The 13161-nt window shown below is 35.5% G+C and overlaps 1 protein-coding gene across 1 annotated transcript in view; it reads left to right on the top strand.

Moving 5' to 3' along the window:
- LOC121410298 (inhibitor of growth protein 3-like) overlaps nt 1-13161 on the top strand; it is a 57384-nt gene that overhangs the window by 38325 nt on the left and 5898 nt on the right. The window contains exons 8-10 of the mRNA XM_041602292.1: nt 3379-3542; nt 10095-10124; nt 10956-11172. Of these exons, the coding sequence (XP_041458226.1) occupies nt 3379-3542; nt 10095-10124; nt 10956-11172 (411 nt within the window). The remainder of the gene's footprint in view (nt 1-3378; nt 3543-10094; nt 10125-10955; nt 11173-13161) is intronic.

Here is a 13161-nt window from a genome sequence, read left to right as displayed (position 1 = left end):
GATTTTTTACCTTTTGTTTTTCGTTGTTTTTTCGATAAAATTTGTTGGGGACTCTTCTGAGATCATAAAAGGCATAAAATATATACATTGAGACCAGCAAAACTAAAAATAATCATACATTTATGATTTTTGGTTGAAAACACAATTTACATTGACTTTGCACACATAATCACGTTTTTGAGCAATTTTTGGTCTGACATGCACTTACATAGTGTTGCGTAATTTCGAATCCATGTACCAGGGTGACACAAAATTGGTCTCAAAAGTTGCGAAAGACTTGAAAGTAAAAAGACAGCGAGCGGCGCGGTCAAAAAATTTCGCGCGACAAAAATATTGCGTTAATTGTTGAGGGGGTGGGCCTCCAAGCCCCAATCCCCCGGCCTAGATTGGGTTAAATAGTATACAAATAGCAAATAGGCATGAGTGCAATGGTGTGAGATTTCGCATGAGGTGTAAGAAAGATGCTCTATTCAACGAGGTGTTAGCTGAGTTGAATAGAGCGTCTCTTTCTTTCGCCGAATGCAAAATCTTGCACCATTGCATGTATAAGAATATTCATGATTTGTGTTGATCAACGCCTCAGAATTTTGCAAAAATATGAAAAAAAGTTTTTCCCTGCAGTAATATATGAAAAGGGAGCAAAAAAATTGAAAGCGGAAAGCAAAATCCCACAAGCTCTCATGACCTTGGGCAGCATTGTGCATTTAGCCAGCAGGCTTACAGGCGTATTGCACCTTCATTTTACTGAGCTCAATGAATTAAATCATATTATAACGTCACCTAAAGCCGTGCAACGGTACATTTTGGATGGTACGTCTTGTGTGCAATGGTACAAATGTTTGACATTCGGCCTCTCATTTGCTTGTGTACAACAAGCTTAGCAGGCGTTGTACAATACTTTATATATATATATATTTATAATCCCTTAAAATAACATAGGTCAGAGTGTAGTAAAATCTGATCTTTACCTTCAATTTCTCAAAGACTAATCAGTGTACAGAGCAAAATGAAACCTGTGAAAGGAATGGGTAGATTATGTGCAATGAGCAAGCCTTAAAACATTATCCTACTACTTGCTATTGATTTTTTAAATTAATTTTTGTCTCAACTGCATAGCAGAGTGAGACTATACATGTATGCGCCACATTTCCAATGGCGACAGCATCAACACCAAATCTTAAGTTTTTGAAATGACAGCATAACTTAGAAAGTATATGGACCTAGTTCATGAAACTTGGCCATAAGTTTTATCAAGTGTTACTGAACATCCTGTCTGTGTTTCATGTCACATGACCAAGGTCAAAGGTCATTTAGGGTCAATGAACTTAGATCATGTTGGGGAATCAACATCAAAATCTTAACCTTTAGGTTAAGTTTTTGAAATGTCATCATAACTTATAAAATATATGGACCTAGTTCATGAAACTTGGCCATAAGTTTTATCAAGTGTTACTGAACATCCTGTCTGTGTTTCATGTCACATGACCAAGGTCAAAGGTCATTTAGGGTCAATGAACTTGGATCATGTTGGGGAATCAACATCAAAATCTTAACCTTTAGGTTAAGTTTTTGAAATGTCATCATAACTTATAAAATATATGGACCTAGTACATGAAACTTGGACAATACGTTAATCAAGTATCACTGAACATTCTACATGAGTTTTACGTCACAAGATTAAGGTCAAAGGTCATTTAGGGTCAATGAACTTTGGCCGAATTGGGGGTATCTGTTGAATTTCCATCATAACTTTGATAGTTTATGGATCTGATTCATGGAACTTGGACATAAGAGTAATCAAGTATCACTGAGCATCCTGTGTGAGTTTCAGGTCATGTAATTAAGGTCAAAGGTCACTTAAGGTCAATGAACTTTGGCCAAGTTGGGGGTATTTGTAGAATTACCATCATAACTTTAAAAGTTTATTGGTCTAGTTGTAAAACTTGGACACGAGAGTAATCAAGTATCACTTAACATCCTTCGTGCATTTCAGGTTACATGACCAAGGTCAAAAGTCAATTAACTTTGGCCTTAATGGGGGGTATCTGTTGAATTACCATCATAACTTTGAAAGTTTATGGATCTGATTCATGAAGCTTGGACATAAGAGTAATCAAGTATCATTGAACATCCTGTGCAAGTTTCAGGTCACATGGCCAAGGTAAAAGGTCAATGAACTATGGCCATGTGGGGGTATCTGTTGAATTGCCATCATAACTTTGAAAGTTTATGGATCTGATTCATGAGACTTGGACATAAGAGTAATCAAGTATCTTTGAACATTTCTTCCGAGTTTCAGGTCACATGACCAAAGTCAAAGGTCATTTAAGGCCATTGAACTTTGGCCATTTTAGAGGTAATTATTAGATTGCTGTCATCACTTTCAAAGTTTATAGATATAGTGTATAAAATGTGGATATAGGGGTAATCAAGTTTCACTAACATGTTTTAGGTCACATGATCAAGGTCAAATGTCAATAAACATAGTATTGTATCATTATATAAATGGTGTTTTTCGTGAATAATTATTTGTTAGTAGTTTTCAAAGTCAGCACTGCTGCTTTAATGAATTGCATGATGCAGGTGAGACCGCCAGAGGCATTCCACCTGTTTAAGTATTTGATAAAATTTTGATAAAACAGTTACCAAAATAACCACAATAGCTGCAATAATTTGGTTATTGACCTGTTTTCCCAAATATAACAACTGGATTATGCTTGGACAAATTTTCTAACAATCAAAAGGATCTATGCCAACTCAAACATGTTCATAGAATAGAATGTGTATTTGCTCATACCTCAGACACATGGTTTTCACAATACCAGACCCTATAAGCTCTCTATGACCTTAAAACAAAATTATAGTATGTTACAATAGATGAAATAAAAACCATCAAAATGCAAACATAGAAATTTAAGATAAAATAATGAATGATAGAATAATGACTAAGAGTAATGATTTTTAAACTGATAGCTAAGAAAGCATGAATGATTGTAAGCTACCAACCAGAGGACAGAAGGCTTAATGTCCTCCCCAAGTGACCTAGTAATGAGGATAAATGCCTTACCAAACTGGTCTAGTGCACTGATTGGTAATCAAAACCAGGTCACTAAAATCTGAAGCCCCCACTCTACTTAGCTATCACATTTCTCTTGGAATGATGATGGCCAAGATCAAAATATTTGAAGTTTAAAACTAGTAATTATGCATGCTTGCCTCTTCACTTGTATGCTTTTCACTTAGGATGTGGTAAAGTCTAATACAGATCCGTGAATTTATATTTTGAAATGTTTGACTTCAATTGAAATATTGAAATGAAAATTGGTCATCCATGTTTAACTACCTCGTTTGTAATGCTTCTTATAACTTTGTTAACAGATGCAGCCAGGAAGGAGAACAGCAAGTTTGAAAGCAAGCTATGAAGCTATCAAGTCTGGTGGTTACTCATTAGGTAGAGACTTCACTTATGGAAACACTTCAACAGCAGAGGGAGCACCATCCTCATCTTCTAGCACTAAATCTAGTCGACATAGAATCAAGAAGTAAGACTTCCAACCATCTTATAAATGAAGATTAGTTACAAGTTAAATGAATTGATACAGGGAATTACACATTTAGGATTCAAATGGATTTTTTTGGTTTAAAGCAAAGTCTGACCTCAGTGTTAGAAATTTCAACACAGTAAATAACACAATTAAAATTATTTAATAATTTTAATTGTTTATTGATTATGGTTCGGAAACCAATTTTTTTCTAATAGAAAAAAATTGGTTTCCGAACCATAATCAATGAAGTCAAAACCAGGATTAGCATGTAGTGCCTCCTCACTTTCCTGTCCAAAATTGCTTATATCTATTTTGCTTTTTGCAAAGAAGTTTACCATATCATGCATTATTTGGTGCCCTAAATGTACTTTGCACTGTCTCTCAAACATGCAAGTAACTTCACAATCAACTGCAAGTTGTTAATGCCCACTGCAGCAAAGAAGCATGCATCAAATAATGGCGACTGTCATTCATTGAAGACAAGCCCAGAGAAGAAAATTGATGTACCCATGCTGTTTCCATTAGGCCTGAGTCAAAACATTTAACTAACATTTAAATGACCTTTTACACAAAAATACTTAAAGACTACCAAATATTCCCTTAATTCTTATCATGCTGCTTTGAAATGAATTAAGAATGTATAAGTCACTAATGAATATTTCTACTGTGAATGGAAAATGAAGTGGAACTATGTAATTTGTCCATCCAAAAGACGGAAGATTTGCATTTGCAAGTCTAGATCTAACACCAATGTGAGCATCTGGGACAAATAATTGTTTGGTCTTTGGGTTGTTCTTCTTACATCCTGTCATGAAAATGAATTTGATCACCTGTCAATATTTTCTTATTTTGTGACAGTTGATTATCAAATAGCCCAGTCATTTTAGCACAAAATTTGGCCAAACTTGGAACAAATGGCGACAGCATTTTTTTCACCACAATGTATTTCTGTGAGATCCCTATTACAAAATACAAAAAGTCCCAAACTATCTGAATACTAATAGGGGAAAGACCTTGCATTACTTGCATTAATCAAAGATGGCTGCCAAAATCAATTATTGATATGCCTTATCCTTAATATTTGTTCATATATTTTGCACAGACAATATAGAAAGTGTTAAACGAATACGTACATGTATTTGACTGTGATTTAGATACTAGAAATCGATTGCAATCATTTTCTGGACTGTCCAGTCAATATTTTTTTGAAAAATGTAAGAATTTATGCCCAAACTTCCATGTTTTTGGTAAAAAATTAGCATGTGCATTGATATCTTTCTGTTTTATCATTAACATCAACAACAAATTCAAAATATCAGCATTCGACATGAAAGGGAATATATTAATGAGAATATTGATGTGCTTCATGTCAGTATTAATGTATTTACTAGATAAACCCTTAAAGGGCAAATACATCCGAATGTATTGCTCAATATTGCGATAAAATGACACCAAAAAACAACCTCTGTGTCTTAGTCACACTATTGATATCAATTACAAATTGATCGCTGGCATGATTTTAAAGAGAGTACAGTAGATTAAATCATTCTTGCCTTGTCTTTGTTGGTGTGACTAACACGCAGAAATACATGTGTGTCACGTTAGAAAGGTGTATATAATTTAGATGGGTATATGGGCAAAGGGCGCTTTATACATATTAAAGCAACTTTTATGTTGATGAGAAATGTCTTGGAAAAGTTAGAAGAAGCATTGCTCTATTACGTTTGGGCACCTTAAAGCATAGTCCCGCAAAGAGCCTATCGAAGGTACCTCCTTTATCCGGAGCTTGACTATTAAAATATTGTGCTTTTTGGAACCCCCTTTGTGACAAAATGGTGTTTTTGCTACGGAAAAAACAACTTTTATTATCTTGAACTTACTTGGAAGCAAAGGAGTGGGCTTTTCGCTATCAGCTTCATATAGAAGTGATGGCACAGCAAATCCTATTTTTTTTTAGCTCCATTGAGGCAAAAGGCGTTTCCCTTTGCAGTTAACCACTTTCATTGTTTTGTAAGCACATGGGGATGAACAAATAGATTTTCCTTTATCAAATGTTTGGTGTCTGGGTATATGACACAAAAATACAGACCAAGTTTGAAATCGGAGCCCATAGGTCAAAGGTCAAAGAATGCAGCTCATTATAGATATGCAACAGATTTAAAAGAATTCTGGTGTTTGTACTTTGTAGGTAGATGACAGCAAAATACAGGCTAAGTCCGCAGGTCGAAGGTCACAGCTCGTTATATATATAAATTGGTTTCTGAATAGTAACTTTAAGGGAATAATCAACTGATTAACAAAATTATCGGTGTGTAGGTTTTTGCACGATATTAAGTTCAATTATATTGAATGAGTTTCTGATCGCGTTAAGCGGGGGCATTTGTGTCATTTGGACTCGTCAAATTTCTAGTTTGATTTTTTGTATTTTTTATAACCACTTGGAGAGGAAAGAGAAGGCCTTCTTATGTCAGCTACATACAAAAAATTGTTAGCACATCGACGCCTTCCCTCTTCAGGGCTCCAATTTGACAGATTTTCCCATAAATTGACAAAATTCAGAAGTGGTGGGTGACTTTGTTAGTATGATAATAGTATAGTAGTACATGTATGTGATAGGTCCAATGGCTACTTTTCATTTTCCTCTTGAACTCTGAGATCGAGAAGGCGAAAAATTTCATATTTAGGTGTGAATAGCATATGATAGTTTCCGTGCCTAGACCCTTTCATTTTAAACAACAATTAATACAATCCAATAAAAAAATCCAATCAGAAACAAATTTATGGTTTTAATGTTAATAGTATAAAAATGTTCTTGTAGTAAAAATATTTGGTTACTGATATTTATAATATAGCTATAGTTTTAAGAAAAATTATAGTAGTATTGAGTTCGGAATTGATTTGATTTGCAATCACGTGGGTCTGAGTACATAGTATACACTAGCGTTGTCTGCTATGTATGTTTATGGATAGACCTATTACATCTAGACATTCAACGAGGGCATTTTATGACCACCTGTTTCCATTTGTCAAAATTGCTGTCATGCATTTAACTTTCTCTTTACACTTTTTTTTTCTACGGCTGCCCAGCGCGATTGTTTACACAAGCTCCTTTCGGCCTTTGTCGGTCACCGATCGATCACTGGCCCTCTTTCGACCAAAGATGGTCATGTTTTAGCCCTAATTGCTAATAGGGAATGTCTTGTCTCTACATCACCAAGAATGCATTGCGCAATTTATTTCTGGTTTTCAATACATTATTTCACGCTGTCAACTCAAGTGTCAATATTGTGCAATTGTTGTCTGATTATCACAAAAATCCTATTAAATTTTGTCAATCTGGAATTTTAAGCCAAGATGAAAATCTACTTCTGCCCGAAGGTAAGCGCGACTCTCGACATCCATATTGTCTTAAAAAGATGCATTTTTACCATCTTTCCGCACATTCCTCTGTCAATTTTTTCTGCTCTTTTTGCTGTAGATATATGCTGATCTCAACGTTGATGTCAATGCAATTTGTGAGCAGTTGTTAGTGATGTATGTAAAATATGTTTAATGCACGCCTCTTTTCTTATTTCTGAAATCATTTTCACAGCGCTAACGTTCGCTGCTGTGTGTACTGCTTTTGAAAGTGAACGAACAACATCACAATGTGTAGGAGCAGTCCACAATTGATTTTGCTGTCCATTAGTGACTGGGTGTTTACGATCGACTTGATGGGCGTCAGCTGCCAGCGCTGTGTATATTTAGGATTAGCGGCGACAGTCTTGGACCAAGGAGGGGATTTATTGAATGTCCAGTTGTAATAGGTCCATGGTATATGCAAACGAAAACACTGTCCCCTCTTCAGATTTTTGAGGGACTTTTAGTAGTCTTCTATGGACCCCAAAGAAATGTTCTGCATTGGAATAACTACTGTTGCCATTTGTTCCAAGTGAAGTTTAAATGACTGGACTACAAAAGAAAAATTTATCCAAAATGTCACTTGAAATCAACCTTTTACATGTGACCAGCCATCTTGGAATGTGACATCTATTCATTCCATGTCAAACGTTACTTTAAAAATGAAACGATTATTTGTAATTTCTCTTTATAATATAAAAAAATATATATTGCCTCCATTTAAATTGTTGTGGATAAATTTGGACAAGATGAAATACAATAAAATGAAATCCTACATCTGTTCATGAAACTTGGACATAAGATTAATCAAGTATCACTGAACATCCTGCATGAGTTTCACATCACATGACCAAGGTCAAAGGTCATTTAGGGTCAATGAACTTTGGCCGAATTGAGGGTATTTGTTGAATTACCATTATAACTTTAAAAGTTTATGGATCTGATTGATGAAACTTGGACATAATAGTAATCAAGTATCACTGAACATCCTGTGCAAGTTTCAGGTCACATGATGAAGGTCAAAGGTCATTTAGGCTCAATGAACTTTGGCGGAATTGGGGTATCTGTTTAATTACCATCATAACTTTGAAGTATATTGGTCTAGTTAAAATAACTTGGACATAAGAGTAATCAAGTATCACTGAACATCCTGTGTGCATTTCAGGTCACATGGCCAAGGTCAAAGGTCAATGAGCTTTGGCCATAATGGGGGTATCTGTTGAATTACCATCATAACTTTGATAGTTTATGGACCTGACTCATGAAAATTGGACATAAGAGTAATCAGGTATCACTGAACATCCTGTGCGAGTTTCAGGTCACATGATCAAGGTCAAAGGCCATGTAAGGTCTATGAACTTTGGCCATGTTGGGGGTATTTGTTGAATTACCGTCATACATGTATCTCTGTAAGTGTATTGGTCTAGATCATAAAACATGGATATAAGAGTAACCAAGTATCACTTAACATCTTGTGCGAGTTATATTAGTTGTTAAAGTCAGCACTGCTGCTGTATTCGAATCGCGTGATGCAGGTGAGACTGCCAGAGGCATTCCACTTGTTGTTTTATCCATCTAAAATTACAAAAAAACGTAATTGTTGGACAGAAAATATTTTTTAGATAGTAAAGCCAAAAAAAAGAAGAATCAGTTTTATTTTTTTCTCACTTACATAGCATAGTGAGACTGTAGGCAACGCCTTTTCGACCTCGGCGGCAGCGTCAACATCAAATCTTAATCTTAAAGGTTAAGTTTTTTTTAAATGACAGCATAAATTAGAAAGTATATGGACCTAGTTTATGAAACTTGAAGGTTAATCAAGTATTTCTAAACATTTTGCCCAAGATTTAGGTCACATGACCAAGGTCAAATGTCATTTAGGTTCAATGAACTTAGACCATGTTAGAGGAGTCAACATCAAATTCTTAACCTAAATGTCATAACTTAGAAAGTATATGGATCTGATTCATGAAACTTGTCATTTAAAGGTCAAAGAACTTTGGCCAAGTTGGGGTATTTGTTGAATAACCATCATAGCTTTGAAAGTTTATTGGTCTAGTTCATAAACTTAGACTTAGAGCAATCAAGTATCACTGAACATCTTATGCGAGTTTCAGGTCACATGAACAAGGTCAAAGGTCATTTAAGGTAAATAAACTTTGGCCAAGTTGGGGGTAATTATTAAATTGCTGTCATAACTTTCAAAGTTATATAGTTTATGATATAGTTCAGAAATTGTGGACATAGGGCCAATCAAGTGTTACTGACAAATTTATGTCACATGATCAAGGTCAAATGTCATTCAGGGTCAATGATCGTTGTATTGTATCATTTTATGAATGGTGTTTTTTGTGAATATTTATTTTAATAGTAGTTTTCGTTTTCAAAGTCTGCACTGCTGCTATATTGAATCACGGAATGCAGGTGCGACTGCCAGAGGCACTCCACTTGTTGAATGGTTAGATGCCAGATTCCAAGATGGCTGCTTGCATGTAAAAAAGTTGATTCCAAGTGAAGTTTTTTGATAATTTTTTCTCTATTTGGGTAACTTAATATGTCTATCAACTGTACTAAAACAGGTTAATGTTGACAAGTAGTAAAATTTTTCCGCATTTTTATGACAGGTTGTAAATAGAATGCTCGAAAGACCAAACCATGTGACTTTTCTTTTTTCCCCAAATGCTCAAAGAAGTGTTAGATCTAGATTGAAAAATGTGAATCTTCTGTCTTTTTGGACGGAAACATTACGTAATTTCACTTCATTTTCCATTCAAATAAGAATTATTTATTACTGAAATACTTTCTGAAGGTGTTGTTTTTTTTCTCCCTTTTGCACATAGGTTAAACAAAACACCCATCTATTCATAACGTTTAAACGTTTTTTTTAAATAAATGTAATGAAGCACTAGTTTCCACAGTTTAATTGCAATGATCGAAGGTTTTGAATTTAGATGTTAATATTGTGAAGAAGCTATTATTCAAAGAATACTAAGTACATTGTACTCTCAGATATAGAATTCATTAGCATGTATTGTGATGCTATCACTTGTTTTGTCAGAATACAGTGACACAGAAATGTTTCTGGAATCCTGTCACATTATATTTTAAGTTCCTAAATATTTATTATTACCACTATTTACTTCATTTCAGGAGGAAGAAGGGAAGCAGCAATTTAGATTCGTGAGTATCTTCTTATTAATGTTTTAATGTCTCACCTGCATAGCAGAGTGAGACTATAGGTGCCGCTTTTCCGTCGTCAACATTGAAATCTTAACCAAGGTTAAGTTTTGAAATGTCATAACTTAGAAAGGATGTGGACCTACTTCATAAAACTTGGATATAAGGTTAATCAAGTATTACGGAATATCCTGCCTGAGTTTCAGGTCACATGACCAAGGTCAAAGGTGATTTAGGGTCAATGAACTTAAACCATGTTGAGGGAATCAATATTGAAATCTTAACCAAGGTAAAGTTTTTGAAATGTTGTCATAACATCAAAAGTACATGGACCTAGTCTATGAAATTTTGACACAAGGGTAATAGTATATCACTGACGATCCTTCCTGAGTTTCAGGTCAGATGATTAAGGTCAAAGGTCCTTCAGGGTCAACAAGCTTTGGCCATGTTGGGGTTATTTGAGGAATTGTCATCATAACTTTGAAATTTTGTGGATCTAGTTCATGAAACCTGGGCATAAGAGCAATCAAGTATCTCTGAATATTCTGTTGGAGTTTCAGGTCACATAACCAAGGTCAAAGATCATTTAGGATCAATAAACTTGGGTAGTGTTGGAAATTTGTGTTGAATTGGCATCATAACTTAAAAAGTTTATGGATCTATTTCATGAAACTTGAAGACATGAGAGTAATCAAGTATCATCGAACATCTTGCAAGAGTTTCAGGTTGCATGATCAAAGTCATTACAGGTCAATGAACATAGTATTTTACTGTCATATGAATGGTATTTTTGTGAAAATGTCAAAGTAATTTCATAGTTATTTCCTTTTGTAGACACAAGAGTTCATCGAGCTCAAGCAGTCAACAACATCAGCAACAGACACAGCAGCAGCAAGGAGTAGAACTAACTCCACTTTCAGAACCTTTAGCAGAACAACCAGCTGAAGATACCACACAGACATATGATTGGACTTTTGATCCTAATGAACCTAGATACTGCTTGTGTAACCAGGTCTCTTATGGTGAAATGGTGGGATGTGACAACCCCAAGGTGAGCTTTATTTAGTTGGAGGAGGGGGGGGTATTGGTAGATATTTGGTGGTGGAAAACGGCTCATAAAGAGTGTAGTTGGAGCAGGAGTGTTATGTAATAGATGAATGCATGAAAGCTTTGTTTCATTAAATCTGTTGTCCTGTAAGAGATAACTAATGCTAATTACCCAAGTATTAACCCTATCTAGGATGGGGGGGGGCCCTCAGAGATTTTTTTTTGACCGCGCCGCTTGCTGACTTTTTATTCTCAAGTCTTGCGACGTCTGGGTATGTGGTTCTGAAATTATGCAACATTTCGTAAGTGCATATCAGACCAAAAATAGCTGGAAAAAAAACATTATTTACTTCAATAACTCCATACATCTACTTGATTTGCTAGTTCAGCCCTCTGGACTGCCATACCCGAAAAGAACTCCCAAGAATTTAAAAAGCGCGAGCGCGCCCTCTCCCGTTCAGGCTTACTACCCATGATCACCGCGCAATTAGCATCCATCTTCCTCTTTTGCTTTCGGCAAGCCACCTGTCAAGACGTGCTCAGATAAGTCTCCTAAGAGCTCAAATCTTTTTTGAGCTTTGGTATATTATTTTCGCTTATCTGTTGTGCTTTCTCCCTTTTAAATTCAATCTTTCCGTTGGTGTGTAAGATTGTGTTCAGAATTTACACCTGGCGTGACTTTTTAGACGTGTTTTTGGTGACACTTAAATTGTGTTTCTAACGTTTGAGTTCTCGTCGCGCCGCATCGCTAGCGCGTTCGCGAGACACCGGGCTTGGCCTGCCTACGTGGCAGCAAGCCTTCACCACCGGCCGTGGTTCTGGTTCTTCAACGTTCAAAGTGTGGTGGTTTTTGGTGCCGCTTTTGAATTAAATTCTAGACAGCCTTTACACTTTGTTGTCGAGGGTGTTATTGTTATTTCTTTTTGCAGGTTGGGATCTCCAACTCTGTTCCTTCCTTGCTTCTGGAATTGATTTATTAAGATTTTCGATTGATTATTGATTGATTAATTCTTCAATTCTCTTTCCTTCTGTTCTGAATAAATTTCTTGATTGATATTTTATTCACAGGTGGATCTTAAAGCTCAATTCCTTTTTCCTTCTGTTCTGAATAATTTTCTTGATTGATATTTTATTCACAGGCGGATCTTAAAGCTCAATTCCTTTTCCTTCTGTTCTGAATAAATTTCTTGATTGATATTTTATTCACAGGCGCAGCTTAAAGCTCAATTCCTTTTCCTTTCTGTTCTGAATAAAATTCTTGATTAATATTTTATTCACAGACGCTTCTGGGATTGTTTAATTCGACTTACGCAATTATACCTTGATTAATTGGTTATTCATTCCCCCCCAAAAAAAAAAAAAAAAAATTTTTTTGTTCTTTACAGGTGGGGTCTCCTTCCTGTTAGAAATTTTTTTTTGACCTTTCCCGGAATTGCTTTCTTCGTTCAATTCCCTCTTCCCTCCTAGTCTTATATTTTTTGCTTCGACAGGCGGGCTCTACGATTTCCTTTTGAGGATTTACTGTGTCGTTCTTCCTCTTGGAATCATTACTAGAGACGTTCCTCCTTCCTCCTGTTCTGAATTTCTTTACCTTTCCACAGGAGGTTACATTTTTCCTCTTGGAAATTATCGTAAAATTTCTCTTATCTGGAATTGTTTGTCTCTCAATCCCTTTTCTTCCTGCTCTGAAATGCTTGTTTTTGTTTTTCCTCGCCGGTGGAAACTTCGTTCTCTTCTGAACTTGCATTCATTTTTGAATTTTTGTTTCGAATTTTTCCTTCGGGCAAAAAAAAAAAAAAAAAAAAAAAAAAAAAAAAAAAAAAAAAATAGTAGGGGAACCTTGTAGGAGTTTCTTTTTTCAAAGTCTCCGACCTCCTTTTTATTTTCTTACAGGCAGATACCTAAACTATTCTTAGGTTCTTCTTCCTCCCTACCCCTCCCCTCTTGATTTGTTCTGTTTGCTCAAACAAACTCCTTATAGGAGGAGGGAAAG

The sequence above is a fragment of the Lytechinus variegatus genome, chromosome 3, assembly GCF_018143015.1.
Source record: "Lytechinus variegatus isolate NC3 chromosome 3, Lvar_3.0, whole genome shotgun sequence".
Classification (NCBI taxonomy): Eukaryota; Metazoa; Echinodermata; class Echinoidea; order Temnopleuroida; family Toxopneustidae; genus Lytechinus; species Lytechinus variegatus.
This window is presented reverse-complemented; position numbering and strand designations above follow the sequence as displayed.